The 19,101-nt window shown below is 42.9% G+C and overlaps 3 protein-coding genes across 3 annotated transcripts; 2 read left to right on the top strand and 1 right to left on the bottom strand.

The window, feature by feature from the left end:
* The first annotated feature begins 3,891 nt into the window (after positions 1–3,891).
* LOC108572166 lies at positions 3,892–9,919 on the top strand. The gene is made up of 9 exons (XM_017934364.1): positions 3,892–7,479; positions 7,606–7,847; positions 7,942–8,119; positions 8,229–8,371; positions 8,438–8,616; positions 8,678–8,789; positions 8,861–9,043; positions 9,146–9,388; positions 9,503–9,919. The coding sequence occupies exons 1-9, from the start codon at positions 4,416–4,418 to the stop codon at positions 9,581–9,583; spliced, it is 4,425 nt and encodes a 1,474-aa protein (XP_017789853.1). The 5' UTR covers positions 3,892–4,415; the 3' UTR covers positions 9,584–9,919.
* Positions 9,920–10,021: 102 nt separating this feature from the next.
* On the bottom strand, positions 10,022–14,421 carry LOC108572162 (partitioning defective 3 homolog). The gene is made up of 3 exons (XM_017934359.1): positions 11,574–14,421; positions 10,403–10,909; positions 10,022–10,325 (listed from the first exon to the last, which is right to left on the bottom strand). Exons 1-3 carry the CDS (start codon positions 14,419–14,421, stop codon positions 10,117–10,119), a joined length of 3,564 nt encoding a protein of 1,187 aa, XP_017789848.1. The 3' UTR covers positions 10,022–10,116.
* Positions 14,422–15,358: 937 nt separating this feature from the next.
* Positions 15,359–18,306, top strand: LOC108572169 (UBX domain-containing protein 4). The gene is given in 6 exon segments (XM_017934367.1): positions 15,359–15,644; positions 15,846–15,980; positions 16,097–16,503; positions 16,579–16,851; positions 16,934–17,451; positions 17,548–18,306. Coding segments are annotated over 6 exon segments (1,551 nt in total). The 5' UTR covers positions 15,359–15,562; the 3' UTR covers positions 17,684–18,306.
* The last annotated feature ends 795 nt before the right edge of the window (positions 18,307–19,101 follow it).

Genomic DNA, 19,101 nt, shown 5'->3' on the forward strand with positions numbered 1-19,101 from the left:
TCCCGCCGATCGATAAACTCGATCAACAAATTAAACGAAACCACGGTGGAAGAAAAACAAAAAAAAAAAAAGGGAAAAGAAGAAAAAAAAGGAAAGATAACTATTCAGAATAAAATCACCCTTGACAAAAGATCCTTTTACATCGCAGGAAACACATTTCACGGGACAAAAGAAGTCTCAAGCTTCCGTCGAGTGTATCCGCTTTAATTTTAATTTAAGACTCAAAAGAAGGAGTGTCGCTTAAATGAAGCGACGCCGTCGCCGCGATCGACATCCCGTTTTACATGCCGGAAAACTTTTTGCCGCGGCCAGGGGCAAAGGATGACGCTGTGCCGCCGTGGACCGAGTAAAAAAGAGAGAGAGAGAGAGAGAGTGAGTAGAACGGGGACGGAGAGCAAAAATTGTCCCGGATCCCGATTAATTTGTATCCCTGTTCCCCGGGAAAGCACGACGTCGGGCCTGCGCGCGTAGCTGAATAAAACATCGGCCGGATCCAACGGGTAACTAAATTTTAAGCAATGGCGCGGCACCAGCACCAGCAGCGACCTTTTTCAAAGTTCAACGACACACAGCAGGCTGCCGGTCGCGCGACTTGTAGCTTTCTGTTGGGAATCTGGCATAAAAATTGTAAATCGTCGAGATATGTATATATATACATATATACATATAGACGAGAAGGGACGACTCTCTCGTCGATACCGGTGGGAATAATCGTGCATTACGATCGAATCTCGAAACTTCTTCCGTGTACCTGTGACTTTATCCTGAGAAAGAAGAGGATAGTTGAATCTGTTGTAAAGAAACGAGGAACCGAAGAATCGATCGTTCAAGTCCCTCGAAAGGCAACCAAAGAGAGAAAGAGTTTCCTAAGGGCGAAGAGATGTGCTCGATGGAAACGTTAAGAGGGTCAAGCCATGAAGAAGCCACACAGCGATGCACCCGTCGTCGTTGACTTCTTCATTAATGGTAATGATCGCGTCCTGAAAGTCTTGGGGAACTCGCGAAAGGAAACATCGCGATTTGTATTCAGGACGCGATATGGCGTTGCTACGTAGCAAGGAGAGAGAGAGAGAACCCGGGGTACGGAGCCAAGCTGGGGCGGTGGGTGGATTCGCGAAATAAACTCCTGAATAAGTGGAAGAGAGGGAGAGAAAAGGAAACGAAGAGTGAGAAGAGGGTAGAGACTCTTGCGCTCCAGTTCGGCTTCCGACAATAAAAGTGAGCTAAGACCACGCACACGCTGACACAGTCGAGTCGTTCGATTCGTGAACATGCACGAAAGGCTGTTTGGTTGCTCTTGTCTAGGTAGGAACGCGTGTGCACCACTCGAGGATGCCCTTTTTCACGAGACTTTATTTGGCGACGTCGCTCCCTCTTCGCCGTCTCATTGCTCGCAATAATCGAACGAAATCGAGAACGAATGATAATTTCCACGGGGATGTCACAGAATGGAGTGGATGGCAGTCACAGAAGCCGTATCAGAAACGCATAACTGTAACGTTCTCGATGTTACCCATCGCTATCGAACGACGGGTACTATTGTTATCGATTACGATGAACGATGATAGTCGGTTCTACGCTGGCTGGAGAGAGAGAGGTGGGAAACACAGGGTGAAAATAAAGGGTGGCCCACCCTCTACAGGTCAATTTACAGTGTCGCGATATTCTGAGAGTGTCGAAACTCTCCGGTCGTTTTCGCGAAAACTGATCTACTCGATTGAAAATGAAACTTTGTTCGCGTAGAGAGAAAAAAAAAAACATCGTCATTTGTTAATATCCAGGAAAAGTTCTAACTAACCTGGATTCGTTGTGCATAAAAAAAAAGCGCCAGGGAAACAATTACAACAAAGGTATTGTAAAATAAAAGCGACGAAAATGGCTTTAAAGTTGGCGAAATTTTGTCGGGCAACCGAATTTAAATTCATTACAAAGTGTTGAAAATTCACAACACCGAAACGATTCAAAAATGGAAAATGTGTATCTTTGTACTGTGTCTGCTTCTGTTTCACTTTTTTCTTTTTTTTTTCGTTACGTTTTTGCTTTGAAAGAAATTAATTAACGCCAGAAATTGTGTAAAAAAAATGTTCGTCCCCTAAAATCAGAATTATCCTTGAAAGTTCGTCGAACGAATTAATTCACCCTTTTCTAGACTTCCGGTTTAATTCTACGACAAACGCAAGCCTGCAATTTTTACATCCAACCTAGCATTCCCCGCTATTATCGATCACAATGAACGATGACTGTCGTTTCTCTCGAGAAGAACGGGGCGTAAAAACGAAGAGAAAGAGGGAAACTCTCTATGGGTCAATTTAAACGCGCCTGGAAGATGCGAGCACGGACGCACCGGAATAATATCAGGTCCCGCGTGCAGAGGGGTTGTTTAACAGTGGGTCTCTCTTTTCAAAGGCGGCACGCTAGAAAAAATTATACACACACGCGCGTGTGTGCATACACTCGTGGCTTGTTTTAAATGAAACCTCTTAAAGCACACGTCGGGGAGAGAGGAGGGGGGGGAGTAATTAAATAAAATATGGAAACACGTGGGCGGCGTCCTCTCTTTTCTTTTTTTCCCTCTCTTCCCTTTTTGTCGCGGATGGATCTTTTTCACAGAGAAGGAGGGGGATGGGCACTCTGTGTTCCACCTGTATTGTGCTTCATCGCCGTTGTGTGAGCGAGCGTAAATACGCGCGCCGCGTTGCGGAGACCGTTTTCCACTTGCTCGAGATAACCGCGGCGCGCGTTCAACTCTTGAGCAAACGTACTTAGGTGGTTCGCGCTGCTAAAGGCAGACTCTCGGGTTGCCTCTCGTTGATGCCTTTCTTCCTTCCTTCTCGCCCTCCCCTACCCCCCTTCAGCGGGGGTAAATGTAATTAAAAATGCTCGCTCGGTTAATTTCCAAACGTGTGTCTGCGAAACCGCGTTATCACCGAAAAATTTTCGTTAATGGCGAGTACACACGGCGCTCTGTCGAGACGTTGGGAACTTCTTAGGGGCATTAATCGTTTGGGAGGAGGAAAACGGTCGAGGAGGAAGAACGGAGGATTGTTACGAGCTTGTTAAAGCCTGGATTGCCGACAGACAGTAAAAGTGCGAGGATCAAAGTGGTAAATGACACTTGAACCAGAAGCTTGTCACAGAGAAAGAGAGAGAGAGGAGAAGAGCTATTTATTTCTGGACGGTTGAAACAGAAAATATAACGCGAGAATAGTAGACGTTATTTTGAGTGAACCACGCGAACTCTTCCTACGGAACTGTATAAACGTATAGAACAACGTGGATTTTCGGGGATTTTTCGAAAATCAAAAAGAACAACGGAAGTGATAGCGATTCGTTACGGGAGGCAAAAACGAGACGCTGGTCATCACCTCGATGGTTCATGCCCTCTCACGGGATTAGTCAAATCCCAAAATAATACCGTGGGCGAGCGGAGTTTGCATATACCGTGGTACAAATCTCCACGACGATGTAAATCGGACCGGTTAAGCTGTTTGCACATAAATCGGGCCCGTATAGTCTGTCAAGTATTCGCGTCACTAGTGATTTATACTGTAACACTATTTTAGGATGTGTCGTCGGGGAAGAAACTGTATCGAAAATCCGGATGAAATATCACAAAAATACTCGACTTTTCTACGTACGACAGTCGATCGGCTACCCAGTTTTCACGAAGAAACGCCTCTGATAATTTTCGACGATATCAGATAGTAATATTCACGGACGAGAAAACGGTTGAAAGACGCGCGCGTATTTCTCTGTTTTGATTGTCGGACAGCGGGGCGCGCAGACAGCGAGAGTGGACTTGAAAATAACCCACGGCAGGAGAAGGCCCGTCTATTAATAGTGAACCGGCGAGTATCTTTGTCGTGCGTGTTCGCCAGCGTCCCCGTGGCGGTTTCTCTCGCGGAGATTCGTCAGTCGATTTACCGTTCCGCGATACATTCTTCGCACGTACACGCCGGGGAAACGCGTAACTCGATCGGAACACGATGTTCCGCGGAAGTTTGCGCCTGTACCCGGCAACCATCGTTGTCTACTGAATTCTATCCCGTTCCTCCCTCCCGCCGCCGCTTTGTTGTCGTCATCGTCATCGTCGTATTCGTCGAAACGTCGCGAAACTATAATTACCAACGAATAGACAGCGGAACTAAAGGAGGAGAGACACATACAGGTTGGTTTAACAGGAGGTGAAGAAGAAGATTGTTAGAGTAGTTAGTAGCGGGGCCCGGATGCACGGTGAAATACCGTGTGAGATTCTTCCAAGGTTCCACGAGTTCTTCACTTTCTCTACCTATACGACGAACTGGAAGGAAGTTAAAAGCACGATTCGAGTGAGAATCTAAATAAAGAACTATGCAGAGACGTGGATGAGCAGTGGGGCGGAGCTGGCTGCCGCGGGGAATATGTGGTGAGTAAGAATGGTACAGCGAGCCGCATGCAGCATCGAGGCGAACACATTCCCCAATGGCGTACGGATCAGCGACCGGGAAGGAAGAACGTCGGACGTTGTCGCGACGGAAACGTCCGTAGACCATCTAGGACGCGGGAACGCGAGATTTTCATTGTTCAAGTGGTTCAAACGTGGCTCCGGTAATCGGGAATCTACGGTGGATAAACGTCGGAAAACGAACAACGACAAGTACAGAGAGAACGATGACGAACGTCAGAAGAGTGTCTCGTCGAGCGTGGAAAGTGTAGACACGGTTTACAGTACAACTACCGTGCGTAGTTTCGCCTTTCACACTGGCACCCTGGGCAGATGCAATGGATTGTCGCTAGACATCCTCGAACAAGCAGCCGAAGTTGGCCCGTTCGCGGCTGGAGCCTCGAAAGTTACAGTTGGCAACAAAGAGAACGAATTGGCGGATGTTGCCTCTACTCTACCAACGAACGCGCACTCCTACAGACGAGACATAACCGCTAGATACTCGTTACAACCTACCGCTACGTTCAACTCCTGCGGAAATCTTCCGCTGCCCGACCGAAGGATATTAGAATCGTTGAAGAGATTGGACGATCGAAAGGCGCATTACAACGTGAACTCGACGCGCAGGAGGGTGCACGTGAAGGGTAAGAGAAAAGCGCCGAATCCTCCAGTGACGTCGAGTAAAATATCGGAGGTAGATGCACGCGAAACACCGAGGCACAGTTGCAGGCGTAAGCGACCCGCGCCTAAACCGCCGGAGAAGAACACAGAGAGTAGTTCGTCCGCGAAAAAGTGCGAGACTCCGGTTACCGCAGATGGCGGAATGGACGTAGAAACGCGGACGGATTCCGAGGACGTGCAGACTCTCAGCAACGACACGCTTGTACTTCAGGGCGGTGTTCTGCTGCCGAAAAGGGAGATTAAACAGAAGTCGAGGGAGACGAGTGTCGGTTCGTCTGACATCGCCGTTCTGCCGGATAGCACTAGCACGGCCGGTAACGTGGCCACGCTGAGCACAGCCATGCCACGACCTTGGTACAAACGAAGCGTCTTCGAACATTCTCGGGATTCCGGGCCGTCCAGGCGTGGCGATGTTCTCCGAGGGCCTGCAACGTCGACCATCGAAATAAAAGAAGAATGCGCCGCGACGAACACGGCCGCCTCTTCCGCCAGCTACTCCATGGACGCCTCTTTGTCCAGGCTGAGCTTTTTCCATCGCGGAGGACAGTCGGAGGATAGAAAGAGGGAGGCTAAACGAAAGTCCGGCCTGTCGATCTTGACGAACATCAGCGAGCTCGACAAGGAAGCCGCGGCTATCGTTCAAGAGGAACAAGCTAGAGCCAGAGCCTCGATGCTCCTCAAATCATCGAGATACGTGGACGCTTTCGAGAAGAGGAGCGAGATGAACGAAGAACTGGTACAGGACATCGTGACGTCGGCGATGGAAAGTTCGTCGCCCAGACGAGGCACGCGAGCGCTCATCTCCAAGTTCAACGCCATCAGCAACATCACCAAGGTCACGGTGAACGCCAACTTCTTCGCGAGGAACGCCAGGGATCAGCAACCTACGAAATTCGAGAGGGACGTGGTGAGAAACGCGAGACCCTTCGAGCATCCTAACGAATGGAAGGAGCATCCGAGATTTCCGGTTCAGTCTAATTCTGGACAAGCCGGCAACATCGACAAGGATATTTCCAGATACTTTCCTCCTCAGCCGAAGGCTAATAGGAACAAGTTAGAGAACACCGAGATGGGTGCGAAAATTTGTGGAACCAAGATAACCAAGGAACAGAACGATAGATTGGCGAGTGAAACTTCGAACAGAATATCTTTCTTACAGAGTCAATTAGTTGCTAATCGGATGAACGACAAGACTCCTCAGAGGGACAGTGCAACATCTCTGATAGAGGAAAAAATGAAACCGAGACAGGAAGTTGCTAACGAGAGGAAAGAAAGGGAGACAAAGGCGGGCAACGAAGATCCACGGGGATACAAGTTTGGGGACGCGAAGGAACGCAGAGCGTCGAATATCTTCGAGGAGCCGAGAAAACTAGACAAGCAACAATTCGAGGGTGTGCAGAAGGAGTTCTCGGACATATTCGACGAGATCGACAAGCAGCTACGTATGAAGGAGCTGAAGCTGATCGATCGTCGAGGAGGCCGCACCGGGAGGAGCACGCCAGCCACTAATCAGAGAGGTAAAGTTCACGAGGAGGAAGCTGGAATATCAAGTAAGGTGACTAAAGTGCTCGATATCCTGGTGGAGGCGGAGAAAGACGCGAAGACAAAGAACGTGGCACAGTTGGAAAAGTCGATACCCGTCGAGGAGGCTTCACGTTCCAACGATCGAAACGCGAACGCGAAATCATCGAGCAAGACCAGATCGCCGTTATTGAACACCGTCGAGGATCCAATCACAACGGATTTAAAGGAGATGTTGAAGGAAATGAAACACTCGTTACCAAAGCGCTCCAAGCCTGGCAAGATTGTGACACGTAACACCGACGTGACAGAGAAACCGGCAACGGAGAAGGAAACAACCGGCGCGCCGACGAGCAAGACTACGTATTTCGTTTCCGCGGTGACGAAAGTCGAGAATATCGCGCTGCAGAACGACTACGAGCTGGACAAACAGAAGGTGTCGTGTTCGGTGCAGACCAGTGGAAATATACGGAGATTGAATCAACCCTCCACGTCCGCGGAGCAACCGTCTACGTCTGGATGGAAGCAGGAGAACGTTCTTTACAAAACGTCCGGAAAGAATCTGGGTGGTAGCGGATTGGTGAAGAACACGTTCCAATTGATACGACCGCGAGACTTTGCCGAAATCGAAGCGACGAAAACGACTAAGACTGCACACCGCGAGAACACTTACGCTAACGTGATCGAGCAATCGATCTACGCAAACGCTCATGTTCCTCCTTCGCCTAAGCAACGTAGCGCTAATTCACCGAGGAATAACGTGAGAAATATTAGCAACGAAAAACCTAGTACACCGCCGAGAATCGAGAAGAAGTTGCCTGTGAACGAAGACACGTTCGAGGGTAGCGAAGAAGGTAACGATTAATTGCGAGAGACACTTCTCCTCTGTGAATCATCCCGTCTAAATTTATATTAGTTAATGTCACGCGTTTTTCCCTATTACCCGTGTTTTAACGTTTCGCGCTGTTTGTTTGTCACAGATGACAATTCAACGGAGAAGAACATGAACACACTGGCCATAAACCGATTACTCAGAAAGTTAGAAGCGGCAATTGCATCTGGTCACCATCAACAAGCAGCGGGTTTGGCAAAGGAGCTAGCACGGCTTAAGATCCATTGTTCCGTGATTCGACAACGATCAGCTCGTCTCAAAGATCAGTTGATTAAAGTCAATATGTACATTGAGGACAAGCTTGCTCACCAGGGACCGATACCACTTCAGGTAAATAGCGCCAGCTACTCAAATCAACGTAGCCTAGGTTTGCCGTTCCATATCGCGATATTAGATGCTGTACTAAGCTAAAATATAATAACAGCTGCCGAGTAGGATGACGGTGGCTGAGCTGAAGACGAAGATACACACGGAATTCGAGATACCGACGAACGTGCAACGGTGGATCATTGGGAAGAATTTGGCGGATCGCGACGAGGTGACACTCAACGAATTACAGGCTGTCGACGGATCTCCTGTATTTTTGTATCTCGTTGCACCAGGTGAACGAAAAAATATTCGATAAATTTATTTATCGAGACTGTTGACATCGTGTAAATTTGGGTAATTTAAATTTAAACAGCGCAGTATGAAAGTTGAATTTCGTTGCAGAATTAAGGCCTGAAAGTGTGATACGAGTGGAGAAAACTAACGAGACAGAGGAAGTGGCAAATGTGATAAACGATGATACGAGTGCGCCGACGGAAGTACTGCAGATCGTTGAGGAGAATCGTGAAGTAGTCGAAGGACCTCAGGTATCGAATAATTTATTTATCTATCTTTCGACGAATACACTTTTCTAACGAATTTCGAGGAAATAGGAGACAGAGGAGAGGAACACACCAGAGGAGGTGAAAATGGACAGGTACGAGGAATTAATTTCTCTGGAAAATTGCGACGTTATACCTAACTCCGAGCCGATTGAATGTCCCGTATGCTTCGTTACATACGGTCCTCGCGAAGGGGTGATTTTAAGAGATTGCTTACACATGTTTTGCAGGTACAAACATATCTTTCTCAATTAAAAATTATGATTTCCTATGGTAACTTGTTTCTTTCAGATCATGTATTGCTAATACCATTCGATACTGCGAAGAAGCCGAAGTGAAATGTCCTTACAGAGACTCAGAGTACACCTGCGAGTCGACCCTCCAAGAACGTGAAATTAAAGCAGTACGTTAATCGCTGGAACTTGCTAAATAAATATTTGAAGATCTATCTAACACATTACACACCCTGATTAGCTCGTCGAACCAGAGATTTACCAGCAACATTTGGCTAAATCGATCGCTCAAGCGGAGAACAACGCAGGGAACAATGCGTTTCACTGCAAAACTCCAGACTGCCCTGGATGGTGCATTTACGACGACGACGTAAACAACTTCCTTTGTCCTGTGTGCGGTGCAAACAATTGTCTCACTTGTCAGGTCATAAAACAAAAGCTAGCTGATTATAACTATTTCGTAAACTACGAAATTTAACGGAAATTTCGTTCGAATAACTCCTACGATACGATGTTTGTTCCACAGGCTATACATGCTGGGAAAAATTGCAAACAGTACCAGCAAGAATTGAGATTTTCCAAGGAAACCGATCAAGAGTCGAGAAGAACAGCTGAAATGCTGGAAGATATGGTGGACAGAGGCGAGGCACTCGCCTGTCCAACTTGTGCAGTTGTACTAATGAAAAAATGGGGTTGCGATTGGTTGCGCTGCTCGATGTGCAAGACTGAAATATGTTGGGTAACGAGAGGCCCACGTTGGGGTCCAGGAGTGAGTAATCGATACGTAACACGTCACAATTCGATTCAGATGTTAATGTATGCACAGTTACGACTTGATTATCTGACTTCTTTTATCGATCGTTCTTTTCGTAACGTTGCATAGGGAAAGGGGGACACATCCGGAGGCTGTAGATGCGGTGAAAATGGAGTCAAGTGTCATCCTCGTTGCAATTACTGTCACTGAGAACCATCGTAAGATACAATTACCGCTGACTACGTACGACCAACGAGTGTGCTCGCACAATGGGAAGAAAAGAAGGAAAGAAAAAAAGAGAGAAGAAAAGAAGAGAACGTGGCTGCACCCAAAAATATTTTTATACCTTTATCAATGTTCCCGTGTAAGGGAAGATAAACCGCTAGTCAAAGCGTGACACACAGCTTGATATCTATTTAATAACGAGTTTGTTAACCGATAAAGCTGATACTGATAAGTTACATACGTATACGTTAAATACGCTGTGCTTGCTCAACGATTAACCTTATCGCGGAACCGTCCTTCGTGGAATTGGATGCAATTATTAAAAAGAGAGAAAGAGAGAGAGAAGTAATAAAGAGGTAGACACCTCCAATTTCGAACCGATCGTTCTTATTATTCTATCATAAATACAAGGACATGGGTGAATGAATTGTACTTTTACTTAAAGCTTCGTGTGCATCATGAAACGTATAATAAATTATAGATACAAGTAGCTTTGCAATTATACAGGCACCGATTTCTCATTGCATCTCGTCGGAGGTTGTCTCTTTTGTACCGATCTGTTTCAGTCGCGTCACCAGAGTCGACTGATGATGCGTCAGCTGTTGATTTAGGTTAACGCCCGCACACTGCAATATTTGAACCAAATTTAAATGCGCCGTTGTGATATCCATTTCACCGTATTTCATAAATTGCTCCAATTTAAAAACCTGTCCCTCCAGTATCCCTCCTAGAAGAAAAAGAAATCTTAAACCAGTTAATAAAAATCATCCTGTCTCGTCTCACTTTTTCTCAATTTCCACTTACCTAACGCGTACATTCTTTTCGATTTTTTCAAGATTTTGCGTAAGGAAGTTACGTTTATCTGAGGGCTGAACACAAATGCGGTGTATTTGTTAATCAGAGGAGCAATACATTCGTACGGTGAATCCCTGATGGCGTCTAGTACAATTCGAGACCCGTACGCTTTGTAGTACATATTCTCTCTGTGCAATAGGACTCTAACGCTGAATTTGTCCAACTCGTTTATACTGTTCACGTGTACGATGGCGGTCATTTTCGATTTGTCGAACCAATTACGAACTTCCTTAGACAGGATCTTTTCGTACGCTCCAAGCGGTATCTTGGTCCCGCTTCCTTTTTTTTCCGCGCAAAATTGCTCCAGAGTTTTTCCCTCGTCTGGATCGGCGAAGAACGGTTTTAAAAGTTCGTTCAACACTCTCTTCTTGAAAAATATCTTCGGCTTTCTGATGTTTATCTTGCCTCTGTACCGTTTCTGCTGGTACATCAATTGATTCGGCGTCAATTGAAGTGCTGGAACAGGAAAGAGAAACATGTCACACAGTTGCCGAGCGGGTTAAATTGATTCGTCGTCGGGGTTAATTTCACACACCTACCGTGATCTTCTCGGGCATTCGTGGCCACGCTGTTCGTATCGAATGTTGGAAGTTTACGAAAAAAAAAAACGATTCTTCCCTTATCAAAATCTCGTATATACTTTAGAAATCTGATAAAATAGCTGCCGTATTCGAAATTGTCGGTTATTCAACTTACACACTGTTTTATATTACGTGCATAAATTTATTTTAAAAATAGATACATGATCGGTACGAATTTAAAAGACAAATACAAAAATTATATATACAGAATCAATTTCTTCTTCTTTTTTTTTTTGTTTCGTTTGCAATGATATAAGGCACTTTGGAACAAATCATACATATTTAAGTATATAACTATATACGTGTGTACGTGTACGCGCGCGCGTGCGATGAGTGTTAAAGATCTGTGTTCTTTTCTTATAGTGTATAATAATCTGTGTGTGTGTATGTGTGTGCGTGTGTGTTTACGTGTGTATGTATATGTTCTAGGTGTTATGCACAATATTTTGAATTCCGTGTCTACGTTATAGGTTCCCTTTTTATTTTTGTTTCTGTTTAATATTATGCGATATAATTGATCGTTCCACTGCAATAATTACTGGATTCGTGACGGGCTTCTATACTATCACCGAAATTGAGCGATTTCCTATTCTTTCCTAATCGAAGCATCGAACGTATGCCACCTTTCTTTCGCGAACGTTTGTATCGATCGTCTAACGCCGAATGGAGAGATGCCTGTTTCACGTCCCCCCTATTTGGAAAACCTTCGCGATCGTCCTTAAAATTATTGCTACTCGTTATGTCGCCGTGTACATCGTCAACGAGCCAATGTTTCCGCGGTGAAGTGAACTTATTATTACATCCCGGTATAGTGTACACGTATTCTGACTGGGCAGGATCCACGGATTTCTCGTATCGTTTCAGACTACTCTCGCTCGCAGTACTGCTCTCGGTGGTAGCTTTGCTTTTATTCTTTTCGTAACTCTCCGATTTACCACTCCTTCTACTACTCTGCTCCTCCAGATCTGTCGACTGATTCGAGGACTTTTGATTCGCCTGTTCTTGATTCTTACTCTCCCGTCCTTCTCGCAACTTTTTGTTTCTCTTGTACGTGTCCGTGTTCTTTGCGTCCAGAGCAGCGTGCCGCTTCTCGGACATACTCTGTCTGCCTAAAGCGTCGCGGGAGAATTTATTGGAGGAAGAGTTAAATTCTTCGAGGGATAATTGACTATCGTACGTCGGATCTCCGGAATACTGACTATCTTTATCGTCCGTGTTTCTCTTCGCTTCATTGCACTGCGGCTCGTTCGAGTCTTCTAGCAATACTGGTTCCGTACGGTCGTCGCGCTGTCCTATCGTGATCTTCTTCACGTTACTAACAGACTCTATCCACGTTTTATTGGTAGCGATGCAGTAACTTTCGTTCCTTAAACTATTCTTATTATACTGTTCCGTTAGTCTATCGATAACTGGATTCCAAGGAGATGCCGTCACGCAGGACAATAGACCACCGTTGTCCAGAACGTCTGTCTGAGAGTTCAGGTTGTTCTTTTCTTTCACTCTACCCTCACTGGCTTTCGTGGATTCAGATATGTATATACTGTTAGCAGACTCTAATTTACAGTGAGAGGACAAACTTTCTGGTAAGTTTTTCTCGTTTGTATCGTAGGAAGATATCCTCCTTGCTATTGTAAGAGTGATCACTCCTGTTACAGAGCTGTTCGTATTGAGCATCGCTCTTCTAAGTGTTTCCATTGCATCTGAATTTGACAATCCTAATAATGATACCCCGTTAACATTGAGCAATTGATCATTGGTCCTTAACCGTCCATCCCTGGAGGCTGCACCTCCGTGAAGGACGCTTTTAATAAATATCCCCAAGTCCATATTAGTGTTTTCATCTGTGTTAGTTGTCTTTCCTTTAACGCTTACACCTAGTCCAGCCTTTTCCGAATCATGTACCGGTATGTCTAACGTTAATATCATACGATTTTTACGTGGTGATAGAACAATGTCTTCTGAGGAAGACTTCACTGGTTTGAATGTACACTTATCATAGCTATGGGTATTAACTTTATCTTGCACATCAATATTCTTCTTTACCGGTGATGTGTTCAATGTATTCCAATATTTTGCATTATCTGTAACATCTGTGGATTGACTTGTGGTAGTGACATGAGAATGAGAATCTGGAACAGTAGAAGAAATTTCTTCCTGACGTGATACCACCATCCTCACTATCCCACCAGGAGGGATACTTCTGAGGAGTGAAACAACTTCTGCCTGACTTTTACCTGTCATTTCTTTATTATTTACTTCTAGCAACCTGTCACCAGGCCTTAATCTGCCATCCTCGACTGCAGCACCTTTTGGTAATATATTCTTAATATATATCGGGCAATGGCCACCAGCAGGGTTGTCACGTGTTGTCACGCTAAATCCTAGTCCATTGCTCCCTTTTGTTAGTTCTATTTCTATCATACGACCAATCTTACGTGTGTTAGCAGTCTGCAGCAAATTATAATTGCTGCATTGAAGTCTTTTAACATTATCATCAATTTCCTTTTCTGACCCTCCACTAGTATTGCCATGATTTTTATGTAACGATTTCTCATGTGGTTTTTTATGCTTCACCACAGAAATTTGCAAACATTGTTCACTCATACAGGTACGAAAGATCTCTTGCACTTTGGAGAATGGTATACGTAATAAATTGTGACCATTTATTTTGATGATCTTATCATGTAAATCAATCTGTCCATCTCTAGCAATTCTGCCATTAGGCTCGATGCCCTCAACTCTGAGTCCCTGATCATTACCCAACAAGTCATAACATGGCACCACATGAAGCCCTAGTGGTCCTGCTTCATTTTTTATCACAATTTCCCTAATTTCTCCTTGATCTCCTGGTTCAATGTTAGCATTTGCATATTCAAATGATACTTTGGCATCTTGTCCCAGTGGCTCTCTACGCCGTGACTCTCTGGGAAGGGACTGAGCAGAATATGTGGTTAAACAAGGTTCCCTGGTTGACAGTGCATGCATTGACAATCTTTTAGTGCTTTCTCTTTTAATACTACTGACTGGTATGGAGGAATGTGTATCAATTGTATAAGTCGGTTCCTTGCTATCTGAATGAAAAAAATCAGGACTGTTTGTTCCAACTGAACTTGCCCCATCACCACCGGCATGCGTGGTATCTGTGCTCACAAAATGAGCAACAATCTGTTCTCTGTCATCAGCTACATCACATAACCTATCATCTGGATCCAGGAGACCACCTCCAGTTAAAGAGGATAAGCTATTTATAGTTAATGCACTATCATTCTTCCCAGTTGCTTTTTTATACCTTAGAATAGCCTCATGCATTAAATCCTTAACCAGTAGGGTTCCATCCCCACAAGGAACCACCACTCTAACGTTGTCGAAACACACAGTTACCTTCATGCTCGCTCCGATTTCATATTATCTTGTTATACGTTTACGGTCGCGTATCGATTATTTCTAACGTAATAGCACTCTAGGAATTCGTTTTGATGCTCTATTAAGCAACTATGTTGAAATAAATGCACGTGTCGTGGAATATATAGAGCCGTAAATTTTCTTTCGTATAATACGATTATCTTCTATTATCTGTCGTGTACTTCCATATTCTGATAATGAATCACCGACATCGTTCACTGGGCACTCTATTCTATTTATTGTCGGTTATATTGCTTTAAAAACTATACGTATATACGAAAATTTAGTGAACATACTCGAAATAAAAAAACTTTGTCACGATTGATAAGGCGGACGCGTACGCCCAACTTTATCACAACATCAAATATGCGGAACAGACGCACTCGCCATTACCACATTTTATTCCACTATTCCCTATGGCAATCCAACGGAAAGCAAGTAACATGGCGATACGGACAGTGTAGCCAACAAAATAACCTAATCTACCGCTTCTCATTCTCGACATTCCAACAAATACGTTTTAACAATAACAAGAGAAGAATGGCATCAACGACACTTACCTTTCCTTAGAAAATGAGCCATTATTTAGTTGTATTGTTCTCAAAACGAAGACAACAAATAGTTCATACACAAATTTCACACGTTCTTCACGTTTTACCTCGCATCCTTATTTACACACTGATCACACTAAAATGGTTCATGTCCACTGGTTCTTGTCTAGCCTTGATACGTAAAGGCGGTCTTTCAACCAACAGAATTTTCATCGATTTAACAAACAGACTAATACACAATTGGCGAATAACCAATGTGATTCACCGATACGTGACACTCACTCGTATTTCGTAGGAGTAATTTTTACAAATTTATACAATATCATGATTACTAACGTTTGCGCTATCTAAATTACCATGTATTTCATATAATCGAAGCGAAAATAAACTAACAATCGTTTCTAACGTAACAGACTAATTTCCTAATACAATCCAACAGTTACCTATCCAAACCTTACACAGATTTTGAAACGTCAAGTTCTACAGAAAATTTCTAGTGATTAAACCACTTTTTCATTACGTCATTATCAATTGATAGCACGATAGAACAGGAATACCTTTAATTTCGTTAAAAAATGAAGTGGTTCGAAGGCAGCATCAATGAAGCAGTAGCAACATCAAAATCTAGGAAAGCAGTTTTCGTCGTTTTTATTGAAGGTGTATATTTGTAATGTTAGGTTAAGCCTTTGTTCAATCTGTTGTTGCTTGCGTTTTGCTAACATTCATTTATATAACCAAATAAAAACATATTTACAAATTTTCCTTTCCTTTTCCCTATCATACCCTCCCTTGACAATTGTGCTTTACATATATTTCATTAATGCTATAAGACAAATGGAAATTGCAATATATTTACAGGAAAGGATGACACATCTGTAGAAGTTGCTGAGGCAATCAATGCTACAGAAGTCTCTAGTCGGTTGGAACAAGAAGATTTTGTAGCAATTCGATTAGAAAGTGGATCTGAAACATACAGATTCTTTGTTCAGATTTGTATCCTTTTGATAACGTGTCTCTGATAACCACTTAAGTGACTAGATGAGTCATTAGAGATATATATATTGAAAATTCTAACAAAACTTTATATTTTCCTAAGCATTCTGGCTCAGATCAACTGGTACCTGTACCATCCATATTCTTTATTGGTGAGAATGGCACACCCTTGGAAATTGTAGCCGGCACTACAACAGCAGCTGAATTAGCTTCTAAAATTGATATAGTTCTATCAAAAGCAGGAAAAAATAAAAATGCTTCTGTTAATTTGATCAATGCTGAACAAATAGCAGCTGCTGCTAGCAGTGCTACCAGTTCTAATATAAAAGCTACTGTAGATCAAAAAACTGATAGCACAGTAAAATCAAATGTGGAAGTACCACAAACCAAATTAGAAAATGAGAATGATAAGATAATTGCAAATAATATAAAAGATGAACCATCTACAAGTCTGAAAGCTACTGAACTACCAAAACCTGTTAGTGGAACAATGGAAGTACCTACCAAAGAGTTGACAACACAAGTATGGTTATGTCAGAATTTTTCATATCAATAATTACGATTAAAAAAAAAATACTAAATTATTATACATCCTCAGGAAAAAATGGAACGAGCGCAGCAATTGATAGAAGTGCAAAGAAAGCAACGTGTAGAGGAGGAGGAAAAAAAAGAAAGGGAAAGGGAAATAGAACGTCGTAAAATCGGACGCGATGTACAAAAAATGCGACAAACCCAGCAAGACTTAGAAATGAAACAGGCTTTCGAGGAGAGAATGAGGGAGAAAGCTGCTGATGCAGCAGCTAGAGAAAAGGTTCTCCAGCAAATTGCTCATGATAAATTGGAAAGAAAACAAAGAGAACTAGCTATGCAGGTTCATATCCTTTTCTTCTCTATAAAAACACTCCTCAAATTTCTATGTATCTATAAATAAAATATAAACTTATTGTCTACAGCAACAAGTGCAACAGCAAAATACTCCAGAACCGGTTGAACAACCCCAATCATCTGTATCCACAACAACTCTGGGTAGAATACAATTTCGTTTACCTTCTGGTAATCCTTATATCGGACAATTCAAACCGACAGATACTCTACGTGATTTGCGTAATTACGTGGTCGAGAACATTGATCTACCTTTTCGACAATTTGGTCCTGCCATTGAAAAATGTAATTTCGACGAATAGTTTGATCGAGAACCTTACTATCGTATCGTTATCCTAATTTTCTGATTTTAGACGAACACAACAGCAGCTGTACCGTCTACAGAGGATATCGGTGTTATACCACGGTTCATTTGGTCCACTTTTGCCATTTTCACAGCCGTATACTATTACATAGTAGGCTATTTCACCGGTGGTAGACGTAACGATACGCCAATACCACCGAGCACCGCTGTTGAGAACAAGGATGCAGAGAATAAAGCAGGTGGATCGGTTCCTTCGACTGTTTCAAATGTCGGTAGCTCATCGGGGTAGGTTTTCCTTATACGTAAGGATATTTTGCATGAATAAAATATACGAAAGAAAAACAAAGGGGTCATTGTTAAAATATGATTTGTGACATTTAGTTTGGTTAGAAGATATTTGGGTAATCGAGGAAGCACGACCATCAAAACGGAGGGGAATATACATAGATTGCATTCAGGTGGAGATGATAATGATGAGAATAATACATGGAACGGGAATTCAACGCAACAAATGTAGGATTATTAATAGATCGATCAAGTTCCAACGGGTTGTTTTACCTGTTTCACTAATCAGAATTTTAGATATGCAACAGATATTTACTATCTTCGATTAAAAAGTATATTTTGTTAAAACTTTTATACATTTTCGTTCAGACTTGCACTACCGATCGAGTGGCGTGTCCTTTATTTACGATATTACAATTACGACGACACAAGTTTTCCTTTAATCACGAATCACATTTTGTTCAAAAGAGAAAGAAAGCCTTTCTTTTTTTCTTTTCTTTTCGTTGCGTTACATTTTCACCGAATGAGACGTGTTTGATTCTTCACCATTTACGACGACACCACTTTCACTCTCGTATCAAACGTTTAAATTGATAATACACAGTAATAAGTTACAAGTGATATAAGGACCAAAACGCAGCAGCTCTCCGTCTGCGATACGACAGATAACACACTTATATCCCTGGGAAAGATATTTCGACTATATATCTTTACATTCGTAGTAAAAGTCTCAAACTTAACCGAAGGTTTTACGTTAGCTAACGTGTTCCAAGATTTCCCTTGAAAGGAAGAATAAAAACAAAAACAAAAAAAAAAAAACAAGAATTATTTTATTATATCACACTAATCAAAGTTACTGTATATTTTCGGGTAATAAGAATTGTACTAAGAATAGCGACTACGTTATGTTTTACTTTACGGTAAAAAGCAAAATGTACGGACTAGAAGGCTTTTATTCTGTTAATATATAAATAACAAGAAAAAGAATATATATAAAAAATTTACAAGAAATATCGTTTCTCGTTCATTGCATACACCCTCTCCCAATGAATTCGTCTCTCTGGAACAATCGTTCTGTTATGTGGTTCCGGTGTGGTGTTCGACGTTCAACGACGCCAAGTAGCCCCGGTAAGACGATACAAGAACGTTTGTTACAACAGTGAGAACATGGAATGATGACGTGTGAGTTTTTCGTCTGTGACGAAACGTGATTCCAAAAATATGCTCAAGGCGAGAATGAAACAAACGGCCAGAGGAAAATTGTCGTGACCGTCCTGTTTTGCGGTTGACACATTCGGAAGGAACGATAATTTACACCCTTCCTCTACATCATCCCTGTCGATTGCGGCACCAATTAAGCGTAAAATTAACAAACATTTTGGCTGACTTGTTCCTTCAAAAAGGTTTCAGCTTTCTGGCAATATAACATATCGCAGAACCTGCGGGAGGAGTGTCGTCTAGGGTAACGTGATCTTACAGACACACCTACCAGTCCTTTCAACAACTCCACTCTTCTCGAACGAACGCGGCAGTTCGTCATGCTCGAGTGTACAACGTTGAATATTGTTGAAAAATTGTATATTTTGTAACATCGTTGTATCGAGTTGAAAAGAATAAAATACGATAAAATATAAATAGATTTTTGGACGA

This window comes from Habropoda laboriosa, unplaced genomic scaffold (genome assembly GCF_001263275.1).
Source record: "Habropoda laboriosa isolate 0110345459 unplaced genomic scaffold, ASM126327v1 scaffold107, whole genome shotgun sequence".
Lineage (NCBI taxonomy): Eukaryota > Metazoa > Arthropoda > Insecta > Hymenoptera > Apidae > Habropoda > Habropoda laboriosa.